The 19,355-nt window shown below is 41.8% G+C and overlaps 1 protein-coding gene across 2 annotated transcripts; it reads right to left on the reverse strand.

Annotated features, from left to right (window-relative positions):
* Window positions 1-118: 118 nt before the first annotated feature.
* LOC121953481 (BRD4-interacting chromatin-remodeling complex-associated protein) lies at window positions 119-19,102 on the reverse strand. 2 transcript variants are annotated; one of them, XM_042500616.2, is made up of 14 exons: window positions 17,607-19,102; window positions 16,497-16,695; window positions 15,543-15,588; window positions 15,286-15,328; window positions 15,004-15,069; window positions 13,288-14,829; window positions 12,540-12,773; window positions 11,758-12,361; window positions 11,489-11,637; window positions 9,809-9,870; window positions 8,703-8,851; window positions 7,452-7,546; window positions 7,129-7,231; window positions 119-5,754 (listed from the first exon to the last, which is right to left on the reverse strand). In XM_042500616.2, the coding sequence occupies exons 3-14, from the start codon at window positions 15,581-15,583 to the stop codon at window positions 5,039-5,041; spliced, it is 3,804 nt and encodes a 1,267-aa protein (XP_042356550.1). In that variant the 5' UTR covers window positions 15,584-15,588; window positions 16,497-16,695; window positions 17,607-19,102; the 3' UTR covers window positions 119-5,038. The 2 variants fall into 2 exon arrangements, with proteins under 2 accessions (XP_042356550.1, XP_087943382.1); XM_088087256.1 differs by lacking the exon at window positions 17,607-19,102 and having other exon boundaries at window positions 16,497-17,542.
* Window positions 19,103-19,355: the final 253 nt, after the last annotated feature.

A 19,355-nucleotide genomic window follows, 5' to 3' on the forward strand; every position in this document is an offset into this window, starting at 1 on the left:
GACTTGTTTTGTGGAAAACATTTAAAAAAAAAAAAAAAAAGAGGACCACATTCATTATTTGTTTTTTTTATTTCTTACAAAATCACAGTTTAATAAATAGTCTGTAAAAATGAGTACAAAAGCGGTTTTTCGTAACATTTCATATATGAATCACTCGTGACTTTCAGGTCAAAGGAGTCTTTAGTTGGATTTTTTTGTCAGGAATGACTTTTTTTTTTCTTTTTTTTTACAATCTTAGTTTTGCTGAATTAAGGCCTCTTGATTTTGGCATCAGAACAATCTGTCAGTCAAATGTTTTGTATCTGAAGTTGAATTAGTGTAGAGTTATGAGCTCCCCTGGTTTCACAGTTCAGTCATAAAAATAAATAATAGATAAATAAATTTAAAAAAAAAAAACAAAACACATTTACAAATAAATACCAAAATGGCTCAACATGCAGATGTGATCCCTTTGTCCTAAAATGTTGACAAAACTAAGCACATTTCTAACGGTCAGTGTTTGACACTGCAGACATAATGCAACGATAACAATGGCACATGAGGCTGCTTCATAGAAGGGGATTCCATCAATTTGGGAATTTATTTTTCTCTCATTTTAAGTGTCTTTTAAAGAGGAGAAATATGAGCAAACGTCGGGAAATACTTTAAAAAATAAACATTTTTTTGGTGGAATTCCCCTTTAAGAAGTTGACAAGGAGTGCAATCCTGTGTTTGAAAGACACTCTGACATCTTTACTGCATTACAGCGAAACCTCTGAGAGTGGAGACACACCTGAAGATTTACCGTTACAGGAACAGACAATTAGGGGGGAAAATGTGTAATCACTTAATCAGTAGTAATTACAAAGACTGATATCATTTTTATGTCTGATGTTTGATGTGATGGTAATATTTCTGCTAATAAATAGATTAGTTTAGCAATTAGTTTAGCATAAGTTTGGGTAAAACAGCTTACCATTCAGCCTTTTGAAACTTGGATCAACTTCACTTTTTTTGTGCTGCATTCACACGCCTTTCAAAAGAATTTAAACCTTTGTGAGCAAATTTGTTTGATTTCTTTTAAAAAGTCAATGTGCAACTTTGCACAAATCGCAAATTGCATGAAATCAGCAGATTTAAAAAAAATAAAAGCTTTAAAAAAGAATTGTGTATAATTATCATTAGAATTATTTTTACAGAATTTTTTAAACCATTTATTCAGGGCATTTCCATGTATTTTTCTTATTTTTCCCATTTTTATTTGTTTAATGGTTTGCTTTGTTTCCTTTTTTAAAACTAATTTCATTTTTTTTTGTTTTTTTTGGTTTTTTTTACTAATTTCTTGCTAATTTCTGCATGATTTCCTCTTAAGTTGCTCGTTGCCTTTTTCCCAGCTTTTTGAAATAAATCAAGCCAGTTTGCTCGGGTTTCAAAGGGTTAACGCGTTGTATTACCTTTCTTTAATCTGTAACACAAACCTTTGAGGCCTAAGCAAATCGGCCTAATGTGTTTCAAAAACAGAGGCAATAAGCAACTCAAGAAATGACTCAAAAATTTGCAAAATACCTGAAAAATAAAAAAAAAAAGTAAAAATGAAATGACCCTAAAAAGTGCTTAAAATAATAACAATTCTGTACATTTTTAAAACATAGAGAATTGTGATAATTATAAATATATATTATTTGGACATTCTTGCCTAGCATATTTTTAAAAAGTTTAAACAGCGACAGAAGGGGTTGCATTTTCTGTGGAAAATCCCTCTAACATCACATTGTGCTGTTGTACATGTAGTTATTTAAATGTTTTAATTCGTGATCTTTAGAGGTGCTGGTCTGTTCGTTTCCTCCGTGTCCCGGCTTTATGCTAAGCTAAGAAGCAGCTCGCTTTGTATTTAGCACACAGACATAAAAGTGCTATTAAATTGTGTTTCCCAAAATATTAAACAAGTCTTTTGTGAATCTTCCGATGTGTGTCCACCCGAACTACTGCAGAGGATTTCAACACTAAATTACTGCATATTATTACTCCTTTTGTTTGTTCCAACAAAAGACAATTTCGCATATAAAAAATGACAACGCAATTCAAAGAAATGAAAAGGCCTGTTTGATTTAGCCCCAAACCTCTAGAAGTTTTTTTTCTTTCTTTTTTAAGGGACGGGTTACTTTCACATTTCAGAACACCAGATTTTTAAAACATCACATTAATTATCTTTTCTCCGCAGATTCAATTTCCTTTGAAGGTCCACTGAATTAACAATAAGGCATATTCGAAACGTTTTCCAATTCGCAGGTCAAACCCCTTAACGGTGTCCTCGAAAGGTAAAATTTTGAAGCACATTTTCAATTTATATTACAAAAATTTAAAGACATTTAGAAACTTTTGACCTTCAGGGTAAAAATCCATCTACAAAGAATATTTTGCACAAGTTTCATGAGGGAGAGTCGTACAACCGATACCGATCAACTCTCAAATTCACATCTTCACTCAGACCAATAAGATTGTCACATTAACACAAGATAAAATCATATTGCTCCACGATGGCTGCGTGAAAATACATCTTCGGCTCGGTAAAGAGGGCTTCAAACCGATGATAAATAATGAAAGAGAGTTTTGAAAATGTGATGATTCCTCTAGTTTTTTGGTCAAAGGCTGTTTGATGATGCAGAGAGGCTGTACAGTGTCTGTCGTGGAAAAAAACTGCAGTTTTGGTGTTTTTGATTCTCAGACTGGACATTTGCATGAACATGTATGTCGTTAAGGGGACAGTCCTGATTTTTTGTCGTGGGGTTGTTCTGGCTTTTTGTCCAGTCAGTGTTTTACCCACAGTGGATGGCAGTCTGAAATGTTTGGAGGAGCATGCAGGGATCCGAAATAAATAAATAATGTACTGCTGTGGGTGAGAGTCAGCAACAAAATGTATTTTATCCACCTTAAAATATCCGATATTTGTGTAAAATTCAGTGGGATTTAGCGGCGTCTAGCAGTGAATTGCAGATTGCAACCAGCTAAAACTCCTCCCAGCTAGAATTCCTTCAGTTTTCGTTATTCAGGAGGTTTTTATCTGGAGCCGAATTATCCACAGAGGTCTCTCTCTCTCTAAAACAAACAAACCAGGCGATTAAAACAGCTTTAAACACTGAATAAAGTAGTTTGATGTTACAAATCAGTGAATCTCTGACGCGGTTTGGCATCTTGGGGACGTGCTGCTCACCCACAACAAGCTAATCCATAAGTTAATGTGCTCGTCTTTTTCTGATCCAGACATTCAGGAGGTTTTTATCTGGAGCCGAATTATCCACAGAGGTCTTTTTCTCGCTAAAACAAACAAACCAGGCGATTAAAACGGCTATAAACTCTGAAAAAAGCAGTTTCATGATACAAATCAGTGAATTTCTGCCCTGGTTTGGATTCTTGAGGACGAGCTGCTCACCCACAAACATGCTTTTTTCTCCCATAAGTTAATGTGCTTGTCTTTTTCTGATCCAGACTTTCAGGAGGTTTTTACCGAGAGCCGAATTATCCGTAGAGGTCAAAACAATCTGGAGCGGTGATTTAAACTGACCAAAAATGCAATTTCAGAATAAAAATCCATGTTTTTCCCAACACACTTTGGCATATCTCTGCGGGCTGCCAGTCCAACACGCGCTAATGTGACATCAAGGTTTTTAAACATAAAATAAGATTAATAGTTACATTTACTTATATTTTTCAAGGCAGTTGGCGTCCAAGATTGATTGAAATAACATCAACTTGTCAGATTTTACGAAGTGGGACATTTTTTTTAGGTGGCTAAAATATGTTTTGTGGCCGCCGGCGTCCACAGCAGCAGACCGCTTCGCTTTCATGTCGAACTCCAGCCTGCTTCTCCAAACTGGGCACATACTGACTGACACATGTACTGTGGGTAATGCATTGACGATGGATAAGAACCTCATATAATCCCACTTTTAAAAAATCGAAACTTTCCCTTTAAGTGACACGTTTTCTAAACTACACGAACTTCAATGACACGAAGAGCATCTCTCATTCCTGAAAAAACAATCGATAAGCGAGACAGGCAAAGACCTCCTCGTCCTCACTGCACCACCACTGCTCCCAACAACCCTAACTCATTATTGCTTGCATGTTAATACATAAAAGTATGAGAAACCATCTCGTCTCTGAAAACTAGAAATATTTCACAGTCAGACTCCAGCATGGATGAAACGGGTCCAAACTTTAAAAAAAACCGAAAACAAAGCACGACTCTGCCTATTTTCTGTGTTCCTCTCGGGCTTCTTTCTGCTTTAACAAGGACACACTCCAGTTTGTGGGAAGAGACACGACATGGACGTTTGCTGGTGTATTCAGGATGTAGCAAGTCACAAATTCTTTGGAGTTTTCATTCGATAAGCCGAGATGATGGAGCCTGCGGCGGGTTTTTCATGTACTGTCCCGTCGCAGGATGCAATGTTTTCACACACTCTCTTTAGATCCAAATAAAGACACACACTCATCACACACACACACACACACACACATACATACATACTTACACGCTGTCTTTCTCAATGCAAAACACAACTGGCACAGATTATCAAAATAAATACCCTGGAAGCTTGGCACTATGCAAAAGAAACTTCACTTTTTTTTTTGAAAGAAATCTTATAAAAAACTATTGAATAATCTCAGTCTACTCCACGTTTTCGTTTATCCTCACTATTACTTATATACTATATGCTGATGAAGGTTACACCAGTGTCGTAAACCTCTGAATGACTTAACTACCACTGAAACAATATAGCTCCTATTCAAATAGATTTTTTTTTTTCCACAAACGTACATCGAAATGAAGTATCTAACATCTATCGGACTATAGATAGTGCTGTTGTCTGGTATGCATCTCTTTATAGTGCCTCTTAATTTTTTTTCCTGCTCCCTCTTCTCTCAAACAATCAGTTTTTTTTTAAGTATAATCTCCCAGAAACAAAATCTCATTCAGTTCTGGGAACAGATCAGAAGTCACCACCTCAGACAGATGTTTCTGCGTCTGTGTGGACGTCTGTCGGTGCGGATTACCTCACAGGTGTCCCTCCAGGATGCTGGTGACAGCCTGGTCCAGTGACGGGCCTGACGTGGCCCTGGTCGGGGCTGCAGAGGGGCCCTGCAGACGCTGAAGCTCCAGGATGCTGTCGATGGCACTCTGTAGATGTTCACTGAGCATGTTGTCCTCTTGGAGCGGGGGAGGCGGCGGGCTGAACCGCTGCTCCGGCCGAGGCGACGCATCCAACCTGTAGCATTTCAGTTTTGGGGCGCTGACATCTCTGGGAGGCAACTCCAAGCAACCAACCTGTGGCTCTGGCATAGAAAGAGGGGCTTTTATTTTGGAATTGGGTGCTGTCTGTGGGACTTCCTCCGCGGCGTCACAAGGCAGAGCTCCGTTAGAGATCTCCTCATCATGCTGAGGACGCAGGGGCGCACCGTTGGGTGCCTGAGGGTGGCGCTCGTTCACAGCTCCGCCGCCGTTGGTGAGCTGCCCCATGTGGTCCCTCTTGAGGCCGGGGTCGCAGGCGGAGTTGTGAACGACCTTACGGGAGCCGGACTCCTGCTTGATGGTGAGCCTGAGGGCCCCGCGGGAGCTGGAGCGGTACGTCTTCAGTCCCGGGGGCCGGTCGGACAGTCTGGTCCAGGCTGGTGGGGAGGAGGGGCTGCCGGAGGGGCACAGCTGGGAGGAGCCGGAGGAGTGGGCACCGTGGGGGGAAGACGCTGATGTAGCCAAGGCCGACATGAATGACTCTGGAGAAAAAGGAAAATGAGCATAATTTTCATTTTTTCAAGAGTCATCTCACCAAAATTATCCAAATCACTCCACACAGGCATGCAGGTAGTTTTGGTTTCCCTGGTTTTTAGATACCAATCAAAATCTCAGATAATGTCAGGCTAAATTTGGTTTCAAAGGACACAAGATATTTCCAAGAATATTCTTGGGTTTCCATGATCATGGAAAACCTTGAAAAGTCATGGGATTTTACAGTCACATTTTCTCAGGTCTGCAAAAGTCATGAAATTATCATTGAAAATTTGTTGCATATAATGAAATTGTCATAGTAATCTTTCATGATAACGTTTCAATTAATGTATGTAGTCAAAGTATTAACACATTAATTTGCGTAAATGTGACATTTTGATTGCCATCATCAACATGTCATTTTTTACCCGGGTTCATCTTGCCCTTGAATAGAGTTTGAATCTGATATATTAGTTATGGTCACTACTTTATGTCGCAGTCTGGAGCGTTGTCCAACTCTAACAAACTCTTAAATGCCAAAGAAACACAATAACAAAAATTCTAACGATTGAAGCAGCAGTAGATAAGAAACTCCTGTGTTCTGCGAAGTAAAATTACTATTTTTCTCGATGGACTCTGGCTTTAAAGAGAGATTATGGATACCATTTAGTTCCCTGTCTGAAATCACTGACAGCAGGGTAAAGCAGTGAAAATATTCTCAATACAACTTACATTTAAACCAATTCAGATATTTTTTTTTTAAGTGGCTAAAACATGTTTTGCTGCTGCTCCGTAATGAACTGGCTATGAATAAATACCTCATACAGCCCCTGTATCTGTTCTTTCAGCAGTTATGATCTACGGATAAAAACACATTTGCATGTATATTAATGTGCACTTCAAAATAAATATATAAATATAAAGGTTTTGTTTTAGCATTAACCATCACTTGTGATTTGTATAATTTTTGCATCATTATTCCTTCAGGTGTCCGACAGCAGTGAAGCCTGACATTTAACAGTTTTCAAGTGCCTTCTTCCAACTTTTTTAATTAACATAACAGCCTCGCTTTAATTTGCTCTTAACCTCTCACATGTAATTTTCTCGTCATCATGCAGAGTCTCTCTCAGCACGACCCTGCTCCACATTTACGCAGCTTAATTACACATTCACACCTGGGAGCTGCTCTGGAGCAAATATGGAGGTTAAGTGCCGCGCTCCGAGGCACGGATAAATTAGTTTAGAAGAATAAATTGGGAAGTGTCACTGATTCACTTTTCCCTACCATATTTTCTGTCGCAGTCTTGGGATTTGAGTCTTTCTTGGCCAAAAAAACACATTCACGTTAACATGTGATAAAGTAGGTGATGGGTGACACTGACCTGGGTCTCTGCGGACTCTCCGTCTGTCCTCCGCTAAAGCGCATCGCTCAGCCTGGAGGAAGAGACGCTCCAGCATCACCATCTCTGCTGATGGACTCTCCTGCTGTGAAAACCAGTTCACATCCCATCAAACACACACAGCTCCATCTGTCTGCTCCAAACTGTGCCGAGAAGACGACTGTTGGGTCTTTGGATTTGGCGCATTTAATTTTCTCACAATTAGAAATGAATAAGGCCTCATAAACCAAAGATGCCTGGTCTCAGGAGAAGTTCATTTACTGAACAGTCAAAGGAGACAAAGATCGCAGTGTGTTGTGTCTCACCTGGGTTTCTCTGACCAGTAGCTGCCTGTATTTGTTGACCATGTCCTTGGTGCGTTTCAGCAGGAAACCGGACACAGTGTCAAACTCCTGGTCCACTGTGAGCAGAGAAACAACGTCAGCTGTCAGTGACACGACTGTGGCACCTGAGGAGCTACCAAGAGGCATCAAGTAATATACTGAACAAACATTTTAACATTTTTGTTTTTGGTTCCTTTTTTTTTTTTTTTTTTTTGCAGGTTAGGTTAATCCTGTGAAACATGAGTAAACTGGCTTTATCGCTTTCAAAAACCTGCAAGGAGAGCAACAAGCAACCTAAGAAGAAATGTCCCAAAAAAATATTACCTGACAATAAGTACAAAAAAGGTTAAAAAAAAAAAAAAAATTTAAAAAAACGCAAGAAAGTGCTAAACAATAAATAAATAATAAGAAAATGAAATAAATAAATTATCAAAAAGTTATAAGACAATTACCTGAAAATGTTTGTAGTTCAAAATTTAATTAAAAAAAAAAAAAGGTTTAAAAAAGAAGAAATACAGGAAAATGACCTCAAGCAAAAGCTAAAAAATGTATATTTATAATCAAAGAATTTAATAAAGAAATTAAAAAACACTGAAATTACATTTTTTTAAAAAAAAAAAAAAAAAGTAAAGTAAAAAAACAAAATGACCTGAAGAAAGTGCTACCTGAAAATAAGAAAGAAAGAAAATGCCTTTTTTCCATGTTATTTGTTTATTTATTTATTTTGCAGTTTGCAGGACATTTCTTGCCAAGTTACTCATAATTGTTTTTACTATGTTTTTGAAAGAAATCAAAAGATTTTCTCAGGTTTCAGAGTTTTAAATGCACGTGGAAGGTGTATGAATGCAGCACAAGAAAACTGATGTGTTAAAGGGTTAAAAGACTTTTTCATGCACTCAATAGATGCATTTCTCTCAAATTTTGGTAGCAAAATTGTTAAAATCCATACTAGTGAGCACTTTTCCTTTCCTGAGGTGATTCCTCCACCTGACAGGTGTGCCATATCGACACGCTGATGACAGGCTCGTCAGTGCGCAGGTGCACTTTGGGATGGCCACAGGAAAAGACTACTCTAAAATTTGCAGTTTGATCACAAAACTTGTTCACATTTTTGTGCAGTTTAGTCATTTGTAGCATGTCTTTCAGTTATGTTTGTCATTAATATCCAACTCTATGAGTCCTTCTTCATCAACCAAGAATGTAATGTAGCAGCTGCAGCCACAGCTCACTGACCTAAATTGAAGTCATCCTGAGTGGGCAGGTGACCCGCGCAGGTGTGGTACGGCAGCAGGCGCCTGACAGCGTCCTTCAGCGTGGAAAAGGCCGGGCCGGTGAAGGGGGTCTGAACTGCTGCGTGGTCCAAACAAATCTGCTGCTGGAACCTGAAGAAGACGACAAAAACCGTTAACCTGAGCTGCCACTGACCGGTAAAGTAAGAAAACACGGCATCCTAATTTTCACCTCTATTACTGACTGATGTGATGCAACATGATGTTATTTAATATGTACTCAAGCTGTTAAACATTTTAAATCTGATGGAGAATTTAGCAGAATTTAACCTCTTGTGTGCAAAGTACATCGGCCAATGTGAAATCCAGGGTTCGTATGAGGTACTTTAGGTACTTGAATTTGACACTGAAGTTTAAGCACTGGAATACCTTCAAAAATTACTTTTTTTTTTTTTACTTAGTCCTTAAAAAAGGACTTCAATATATTTGAGAGGAGAACAGAACAATAATTGGGTAAAATATTTTATGAAATGTATTAAATAAATGTTTTAAACAAGGTAGGTAAGAACAGCTGTGAGTATTTCTTTAATATAAATAATTACATTTTTTAGGCCCTGTGTTTGCTCCATTTATGAATATATAAAATTATCTTGCAACAGATGGTTGTGGAGAAACCAATTTTATCTTTGAAAACAAAAATAATTGCTTGAAAAAGTACTTGAAAGTCCTTAAATTTGACTCATCCCTGTCTGTATGAACCCTGGAAAACGCATTCTGGGCTACTGTAGAAAATAAAGTTATGAATATTATTTTCCATTTCTGCCAATAAAAGCCCTTAAATCCTTCACACTGAACCTTTAATCATACACAGAAACCCAGGAACCAAACAGTACTCCTATACATGAAGGGCAACACATAATAACTAAAATAAAAAGTTTTTTTAAATAGATTTTGACACCGAACTCCTTTAAAAGATTGCATAATAACCCAGGACCCTTTTGATTTTGTACTCCAGTGGTGCATCTTTGACAAATTTTCGATTCATGAAATGAGACTAAACTCGGCGTTTTCTCTCTCCTGTTTTCGTCTAAACATTACAGAAGCTCTTACCTGTGCCTGCGCATTGCTGGTGTGAGCCTCTCCTCTCGCTGCGGCTCCAGAGGACCTGCCAGCTGGCAGCCAGGAAACATTTTGGATCAGATCAAAAGGACGGAGACATGGGACCATTTTCAGGTCATTAATAATACGTTTGCTGCATTTAACAAATAATCATTTCAAAGCCTGCTCTCTCTGTTTCAAGACTGGGGCCAATTTCAGTTTCACCCAGAGGGGGAAATTATTTAAACTAATTACAGAATTTTTTTTATATCAGTTTATCATCAATGTAAAACAAAACACACAACTTATATAATATAAATATCTGATGAGTCAAAGAGTGCGTAGACAGATAGGGCTGCAAAATATGCATAAAAATAAAAATCATACTGTGATTATTTTAGACAAATATTGTAATTGCAATAATTTTTGCATTTTATTTCCACTGAAAAAAATATAAAAGTTATGACAGGTTGATTTAGCTGGAGTCTACCAAACAACCGTCGTCTCTTATCCCCAATATAATTTGTAGGCTGGAGCATCTCTGTAGCACCACAATACTTCATTAATAAAAGTATTTTGTGACTCATTTCACCTTTATATGAAAAAATTGCAGCTCCTGTAATTTGGATTTGGCCATATTACAATTTAGGAAATATTTCAGTTAACCGTGCAGCCCTGGTCGACAGCAGCTTTCTTGATAATCGTCTTCTTTAAAACAAACAAAAGAAAAAAGGCCTAAAATGTACAGATGGACAATTTATGACATTTTATGGACCAAAGGATTGAACATTTTACCAAGAAAAAAGTGACAGATTAACTAATAATAAAAATAATCTTATGCTGCAGCACTTGATATAATAAGTGTATCTTTATATGAAGCATGTGTTACATTCAGTTATTTTGGGATTACATCAGATATTGAGTTTTTTTAACATAACCATAGAACTTTAACAATCAAAACTTTGAATTAATCATCTGTTTTTGAGATTTTATGAAAAATATTGTATTTGTTAAGATCCAGACACACCAAACTTTTAGTGCAAAAAAAGTTTCACACTGCGATCCGAAAAAAGCCACATTTTGCAAAACTGCAATGGAAACACTTTTTCGGCTTTCTAGGTCACATGATGCTATGGCTATGTGTTTGAGGAACTGACGCCCTCATGATGCAGCAGGCTCTACAAGAGCTGTTACTGCATCGCAAAAACTCTTCAAAAGTTAAGCGCATCATCCAGAAGTTTCGAATCCACAATTCCTCTGTGAAATCATCGACTATCACCTCCCAGAAATTCCATATATGTGGCCGCTCCCACGTATAAGGGGCTTGCCTTTCCGTTATTGCTCATATAACACGCCTACGTCACCTTTGATTGAAAATAACGGCGGCTTGTGTGGTGGCTGCAATAGAAATAAACCTGCTAATGTTTTGAACATCCATCATCGTGCTTCTTTGAATGTTATCGAGAGGAGGAGTCGCATAACATCACTCAATGGAAAAGCAGTTATCTCTCAACTGTGTTTTATCGACATTCGAAAATACTCCTTAAGTTTTATGCAAATCTGTAATGGAAATCACAAAAACTAGAGCCGACTAGATCAGACGGTCCAACACTGACCGACGACCAACCATCAGCTTAGTTTGGCAGGGACTTCAAATCAACTAGACTTAAAATAAAAGGATCTTTTTCTCACCTTGGCGGCGGTCTGCTGGCTCATCTGGACAGGTGCACACTCTCTGGGGGCCGGGGGCCCGTGAGTCTGGACCCCCTGAGCTGCGGGAGAGGGTGGATGGACATCGAGAGTAAACGCTTTACTCTCCACGACCAAGGCAGCTGTTGGCTCTGAAACGGGGGACACAGCGATGACAGCGGACGATGATGGTGATTGTAGAGCAGGTCGTAATAATGACAGGAGCAGAGTGATAACGATTCGCTCTGTGTCATAGTTGAATTAAAACTCACTGTTTTGTGTGTGCTGTTGGACAGCGGAGTCGTCTCCTCCTTTGGAGAGACTAGCGGACGCAGCTGTGGGTTCAGGCTGCTGCTGAGGCACCGAGACACGCAGAGGGGGGGGACTACTGTGGAGTGAAGCGTTGACCGAGGACTGAGCCTGGGAGGCAGACGGCTGCTGGAGGTGAGGTGCAGGCTGGGAACCAGATGACTGAACCTGCACCTGGTTCTGGGCGAATAAGACCTGGGAGACCTGGAGCTGATGGGGGACCTGGTACTGGACTTGGGGCTCAATGCGAGGCTGGGGGGCTGTGATTTGCGGGGCCGAACCCTCGGGTCCAGGCAGAGGGGAGAAACTTGCCGGAGCTGGTCTCTCAGAGTCCTGAACGGGAGGAGGGGAGGAGCAGATCAGCGGGGTGTCCTCTGGTTCTGAGTGAAGCGGAGACGCCTCGACACACTGGTCAGACATCACAGCGCGGGCGTCCTGACCGGACACTGCTTGGGTCTGCGGCTGTGTCTCTCTCTCATTGGTCGCCGGGGAGGCGAGAGACTCCATCGGCACCACTGGCAGCGCTCCAACCAACAGGTCAGATGTGATCGGAGAACTAAGTGCTTGCTGTGGGAGAAACGATGAAAAAGAAGATGAACAACGGCAGTGAATAATAAATCTTACAGATTGTTTCGGAGGCTATTAGCTCTGTGGTGCATCAAGCATCATCACTGAGGAGGAGCAGTATATAAACGTAAACCAGCACAAGCACTTCATCACTGCAGGACTCTGCTGAAGCTCTGACCTGCTGCAGATGTTGCATAAAGGCCTCGTTCTGACTCATGGACTGGGTCACCTCCTCCACTACTTGGGTCATGTCTGCTGGGGGCATCAGTAGTTTCGGGATCTCCACAGCTGGATCGGGGGCCAGAGGAGGTTCAGGGGGAGGCTGCAGGACTGTGACTACAGGAGGGGAGGAGGACTGCAGCCCTGCAGAGGCTGACTGCACTGAGACATGCTGGAGGACATGTCCATAGGGCTGCAAGAGAAGACATCAGAGCTTAATTTAATGTAATGCTTATTTATAGGGGACAGTATATTAATGAACGTCACTATAAAATACAAACGTAAATATGCCAGAGTTAGCAGGACTGCTAATTTACATCCGTAGTCCTTTGGCAAGTAACAGACTATAGAAGCATCAAGAGAGAAAGAAAAAGGAAAAAAATACAACAATTCATACAGGAGACAAAAGTGCAGCAGCAGGTTAACTGTATGGCATAAAGTGCACGGTGCAAAGTGCCGTATCTGTGTGCAAGCTGCAAAATTCAACACGTGTTGGTTGCACGTATGTATCATGTTATTGAAGCTGGATTTAATTTCAAAATACAAGTTTTAACATCACAAGGTGTGGTGTCACCAGGAGTGCAACATGCCTCAACGATTTCTGAAGTGGTGCTGTATGTCTGCGTCAGTGTAATGATTTGCAATGATGATGTAAGATATGATAGAAGATTTGATATCCAGCCTCTGAAACGGAGGCCGCAGCTCACCTGTGGGAGTTGGTGGAAGGTCTCCTCTGAGCTGCTCCTCTCCTCCTGAATGGATCTCTCTGGCAGCAGCACCACAGAGGCCTGCTGGAGGCTCAGCTGTCCCTCCGTCACTCCTGTCTGAGGAGCCGGGGCCTGGGCAGCGAAAGGCAGGCCCTGAACCACCGAGGGCCCGTTTACGATCGATATGGAAGTGAGATCTGGAGGAAGCACCCCTGAACTGTTGATCAAGGTAATGTGGTTTCCAAGCGCGGGACTGTGGACCAGGGTGGCACGCTGCCCCTGCCCTCCTGCAGTGTAGGTTCCAGCCAGCTGCGCTGGCATCTGGAAGACAGTAGGGGGCGCTGACTGTAGCTGCAAAGGTCCTGAAAGCACAGTGGCCTGGCGGAGCGCTAGCTGCCCTGAAGGGGTGGTGAAGACGGGGCTGAAGTTCAGCTGTCTCTGGGGCACCGTTAGGATCTGAGAGCCTTCGATGAGCTGCCCGGTGGAGGGGTTCACGCTGTGGAGCGAGGGGCCGTGGTGACTGGGGGTCAGCAGCGGTCGAGCTGCACTGGCAGATTGGGAGATGGTAACAGGGGACTGGCCTGGAAGAAGGAACTGGTTTTGGCCTTGGAAGAGTCCCTGAGGCTGGAGCACGAAGGAGCCGCCCTGGTTGACCAGCTGCAGGCTGACCGGCTTTGGGAGCTGCTGGGCGGGCTGCGGCGGCGGAGCTGCAGGCTTTTGGCCCGGAGTTTGGGAGAGTAAAATATTTGATGATGCAGTCCCAGGGACAAACGTAAGACCTGGAGTGTGTTTCTGCCCAGAAGGTTTGGGGCTAATTTGAACCAGTCTGGGCTGGATGCTGATGGGCAGCTTGGGTTGGATGGGGAGAGGGGCCCGCTGCAGGACGATGCCCGGAGCTGCTGCTGCTGTGGCTCTCAGGGTCGGGGTGATAAGGGGGCGACTGGTCACACTGGGAACAGCCTTGTGGATGATCATACTGGATGCCTGGGCAGGACTCAGAGAGAAGGAGGTCTCTGGAGACGCAGCTGGGAACACGTTTCCAGGCAGGAGCCCCATCAGCTGAGGAGGGGCGGCAGGTTTTAGAGAGGGGCAGCCCGGTCCGACAGCCAGGAGGGAGGGCTGCGGAGGCTCCACCGCCGCCTGGGTGTCTCTGGGCAACGCCGGGGTGATGGGCAAGGTCACAGACTTAGGTATGAAGGGTACGGTGGGTGCAGAGAGGAGAGGAGCAGGGGAGTACAGGGACAGGCTGTCCCCCGGTTGGGCCAGACCTGCCTCCAGAGCCATGGTCTGCTCTGTGATCTCAGCCTCTTGCAGGCTCTGCTGGAGGATATCACACGCCACCTCTGCCTCCTCCGCATCCTCCACCTCTCCCTTCTTTGCCTCAAATCCAGCCTCCACAGGAGTCCCACCCTGCACCACCTGTGCGTCTTCTCCACCCTCCGGCGATGACAGGAGGGCCTCCTCCAGGAAGGACAGATCCACACACCCAGGTGGAGGCGTGTCTGGGGAATCCCTGCCATCTCCCAGCAGAGAGACGGGGCTCTGGAGGAGGACACCGTGGGAAACAGAAAGAGGGTGAAAAGGAGAGGAGACGTGTGGTTAGCAGGAGTTAACAGGAAGCAGTTTCAGGCACAGAAGGAGAGAGAGAAAAAAATGGTTCTCCTGGGGAAAATGCTGGTTGTTGTGACGCTGCTGGCTGTGGATCCAGACACTCACCGGGGCGTCTGTGAAGAGGGAGGGCTCCCCAGAGGAGGAGTTAATGAGCAGGTCTTCAGTCTGCAGCTGGTGGGATGAAATGAGTCGATTTTTAGGCTGGGCTCACAAAGTCGTGGCGAGAAATGCACGCAGTATTACATTACGGCTCTCTATCACACTGTCGGCCCGCCTCCACACATCTCGCACGACCGTGTGCCAAGAAAAATTCCCATCTCAAATTTATCATTTGCTCTATTGATTTTTTTTATTTGAGTCCCTCTCTATTTAACAAGCCTTAGTTACCTCATTGGTCCCATGAAGGAAGTCGTTCAGGGCTTGGGGGTCACTGCAGAGAGGAAGACAAATCACAGTAAATTCAATCTCTTTGAATATTTGGTGCAAGCCGAGGATTTTGAGTATGATAACAAAGACCCAGTTTAAAAGGACAGAGCACTACATTTAATATCTTATAACAAACCTCCATACAGTTAATAATACTTTAATCATATACAGAACGATTTTTATTCTGTTAGATCAAAGTAAGAATCAGACAGACTCACCACAAAACATCAAGTAGACAAGTCCCATCTTCATCCTCCATGTCAACTAAGAGGGAGACAAATGCCATCATGTGAAAAAAAATTTAATTACTGGTCTAGACAATAAATCTGCAGCAAAAAAACAATTTGTTGCACATATTTGTGCCATTATTTTGGCTGCAACTCCTGAGTATTTTCATTTTTTGATTTTTACGTAGGTTATTATAGATGGCATGGTTATTTTAATTCTTTTAAAATCTCCAATGACAACTCTTTGCTTTCTGAGTTTAGGATCCTCCTCTTAGTGTTGAAGCTCATACTGGTCTTCCTCCAGCACACAATGAATCAGCATCCCTTAACTTTTAACTGCACAAACTTCATTTAAAAACGATTTTTATTCGGTCGCTTAAATATTATATAATTATGCCTTATTAATATATGTATATGGATGTTTGCAGAAAATATGTACTTATTTGCATTTCCATTGTGATATTTTATTATCCTGTATGGCACTTTCAACTTTTTTATAAGAACTTAAACGTAAACTTACAACTAACAACTGACCCGTTGTTAAAAAATACCCAGTTTGAAAATTATATTTATCGTTACTACAATTCTATATCTGAAATTATGTCTGTGGGGAAAAAAACATTCACATATAGATATAACAAATTAATAATAATCATTTTTCAGCACTTTTTGGGTCACTTGGATTTTTTAATTGCTTTTCTTTTTTGCTTATTTTCAGGTAACTTTCTTGTAACCTTTTTAACTAATTTCTTGCTGATTTTTGGGCCATGTCTTGTGAAGTTTCTCATTGCCTTCTCCCCATGTTTTTTTTTTTAAAAAAAAATCAAAACAATTTGTCCAGGTTTCAAGGGGTGAAATTTGGGGGGTGTAGTGATACTCCCTCCTCAGGAGTCTGACTCATGTGTCCACTCCACAGCTGGAGACAAACCATCAACATGGACCTACTTCATATGTGAGAGGCCCCATACAGAGCGGTCGAGCTGAGTTCTGGTGGTGGCCTCATGGGAAGTGGTGGCCGGGCTTCAGTGTCTGGAGGCGGAGGGATGCCAGGCCGAGGCGGCGGGACGGAGACGGAGCCGGGTCCTCCCTCTGCTGCCGGGGCATCGCTGCGTCTTCACGGTGCGGGAAGCCGGTGCGGGAGAGGCTGGAGGTGAGGAGAAGAAGCACGCGCACAAACACACACACACCACCACCACATGCTGTCAGGTCACTTGAGGTTACCAGCAGCCCAAACACATTCTCATCTGAGCGGTGAGACATAAGATCAATACATGATTCATCAGTTTCTGCTCAGCTGTGCGCTCTGTTGGTGTGATCAGACATTTGGGGGAGACAAACACCAATAATCGCGTCATATTGTATCGATTAGGCGTGATGAGGAAAATGGAAGCTATTGTTGTGGCAATGACAGACACGAGATGCTCAGCTGTAAATAGACGGCTCCCCCTGCGTCTTGGATGTGACTTGTCCTCTCCTCATGGCTGCAAAAAAAAACGCATCAATGTGGAGGGGGGAAAGCTCAATTATAACACTGCCTCGCGCTCAATTTCCAGGGGAGGCGCCTTAAATAAAACAACCTCCCTCTCCGATCGAGCTGACATATTTTTGTTTACAACACGACAACCGCATTAACACCCTCGAGGTACCGCATCGCCCAATGAAATCCACGCAAACGACCCTCATCTAAACCTGCAGCGGCAAGTGCATGCTATTCTCCGGCAATAACAGGAGCAGGATGATGCATTTGTAGGTTACGTAAGGTGAATGTGTGTTCATGTGAAATTAATGTCCCAAACGATGCAGGATGAGGATGCTGTTTGCTCCTGGTGGTGTTTTTTTCCTGCTCCTTTTTTTAAAAGCATGATTTTTTCTCCTCCTCCTCCTCCTGAGTGGGACCACGGCAGCTGCTGTAAATCATATCGCGGTAACAAAAGATGCCTTGTGTTTAAATATCATTTCCACGCTGCCAGCCCCGAGCGATTCCCCTTATCGTTGTGCCATTAGAGTAATTCCGCAATTGAGAAAAAACAACCAAGAGGAGGAAAAAAAACTCACCCCTTCTTTGTGGTTTATTGTCCTGTCAAGCGGGCCTCTGCGCCATCGATTCTCACTCAGTGGTCTTTTCAGATGCTAAAAGGAGGAGAGGGGGTGGTGGAGGGGGTAGGGTAGGGTGGCGGAGGAGGTGTAGGGAGGGGGGGCACCGGGTGGGTGTGAGAAACAGACTGGGAGAGCCGATCACAACACAAAGGTGGAGAGAAACACTGAGCTTGCAGCGGCGCGTCTGCAGGAGAGGAGGGTGTCCGCGTCCTGCGCTCCGTCAGCCGGCACACACACTCACAAATGTCCCCGCACTTCACTGTAGAGCCCCTTCAGCCCAGATACAGATGTTTCTCTTACATTTTATTGATTTTTTCCCTTTCTTTTAATTCCCATCAGAGCAGAGAACTGTAAATACTTTCTCAGGCAGAGTGGTTAAAAATCAATATTTAGAGACGCGCTAATGTGCCACTGTACTGAGCCTAAAGGAGGGAATTACCATGTGCGGGGCTGAAAAGCACATCCTCTCCAACCTCTCCATTTATTATTAAGGCGGGAGAGAGAAGGAAAAAGATTTTGGGGAAAAAAAGACAGAAATATGAGGAATAAAATAGTAAAAGTGTAAAAGAAGGAGAAGAAATGACAGAAATAAATTATACAAGAGGAAAGTTTCATTTTTGACATTTGCAAAGATAAAAAAATATCACTCTCCTGTACAGGCAATACCAAACTGTGTAAGACTGAAGAAAAAACAGAAAAAGAGTAAAGAATAGGGGGGAGTAAGAAAAGTAACACATATGAAGGGGGAAAAGAAAAATGAAAAAAAAGACAGAAAAAGAGAAAGAAAATGAGAATAAGAAAAGAAACAAACACAAAGGACAAAAATATGAAGAAAATTGAAAAGAAAAAAGGCCAAAAAAATAGAAAAAGACAGAAAAAAGGAGAAAGAAATTGGGAATAAGAAAAGTAACACAAACACGGAGGGAAAAATACATAGAAATGTGAAAGAAGAAAAGACAGGCCAAAAAATTAAAACAATGAGAGGAGAGCATGTTTGACATTTGCAAATTGACGTCCTTATACAATACTATACTTATACAATAAAACCACAAAGTGAGAGCTTCGTGTTTGAAATCTTTAAAGTGACATCCTCATAGTACTGCAGCTTTCCTACAGTTAAATCCAGACTGTTGAAAAGAGAAAAAGACAAGAGGCAAAAAATATGGACTGAAAAAGTTACACAATCGTGAATGGGGGAAAAACAAAGAAAAAAGTAAAGGGAGAAAAGACAGGAAAGACACAAATGAAACCAATGAAAGGAAAGCTTCATTTTTTTTAAGTCAGAAAACTGACATCACAAAGTATCTCCTTGCTGCAGTCAGAAAAGAAAGAGAAAAAGAAAGAAATCAGGAATAAGAAAAGTTAAAGAGATGAAGGGGAAATGAAAACATTAAAAGGAAAGTTTAATATTTTAAATTTGTTAAGTTAAAAAATGCAAAGCAAACTGACATCCTTATTATGTTATGGTCAAAAGGATTTAAACAAAAAGAAAGAACAAGGAATTAGGAAAAGAAAAACAGCCTATAACACAATCATGAAAGAAAAAAACAAAGAAAATGAAAAAGTGGAAAGAAACAATGAAAAGAAAGCAATGACAGAGATTTTTAAAAAAAAAAATGTTCAAAGTTGAAAACTTTGCACAGCAAATCAAGACTCTAAGAATCACTCTGCAGTCAAAACCAAACTTCTCAAGAGGGAAAAAAAGAT

This window comes from Plectropomus leopardus, chromosome 14, assembly GCF_026936395.1.
Source record: "Plectropomus leopardus strain MGB_pleo_1.0 chromosome 14, ASM2693639v1, whole genome shotgun sequence".
In the NCBI taxonomy this organism is placed as follows: domain Eukaryota; kingdom Metazoa; phylum Chordata; class Actinopteri; order Perciformes; family Serranidae; genus Plectropomus; species Plectropomus leopardus.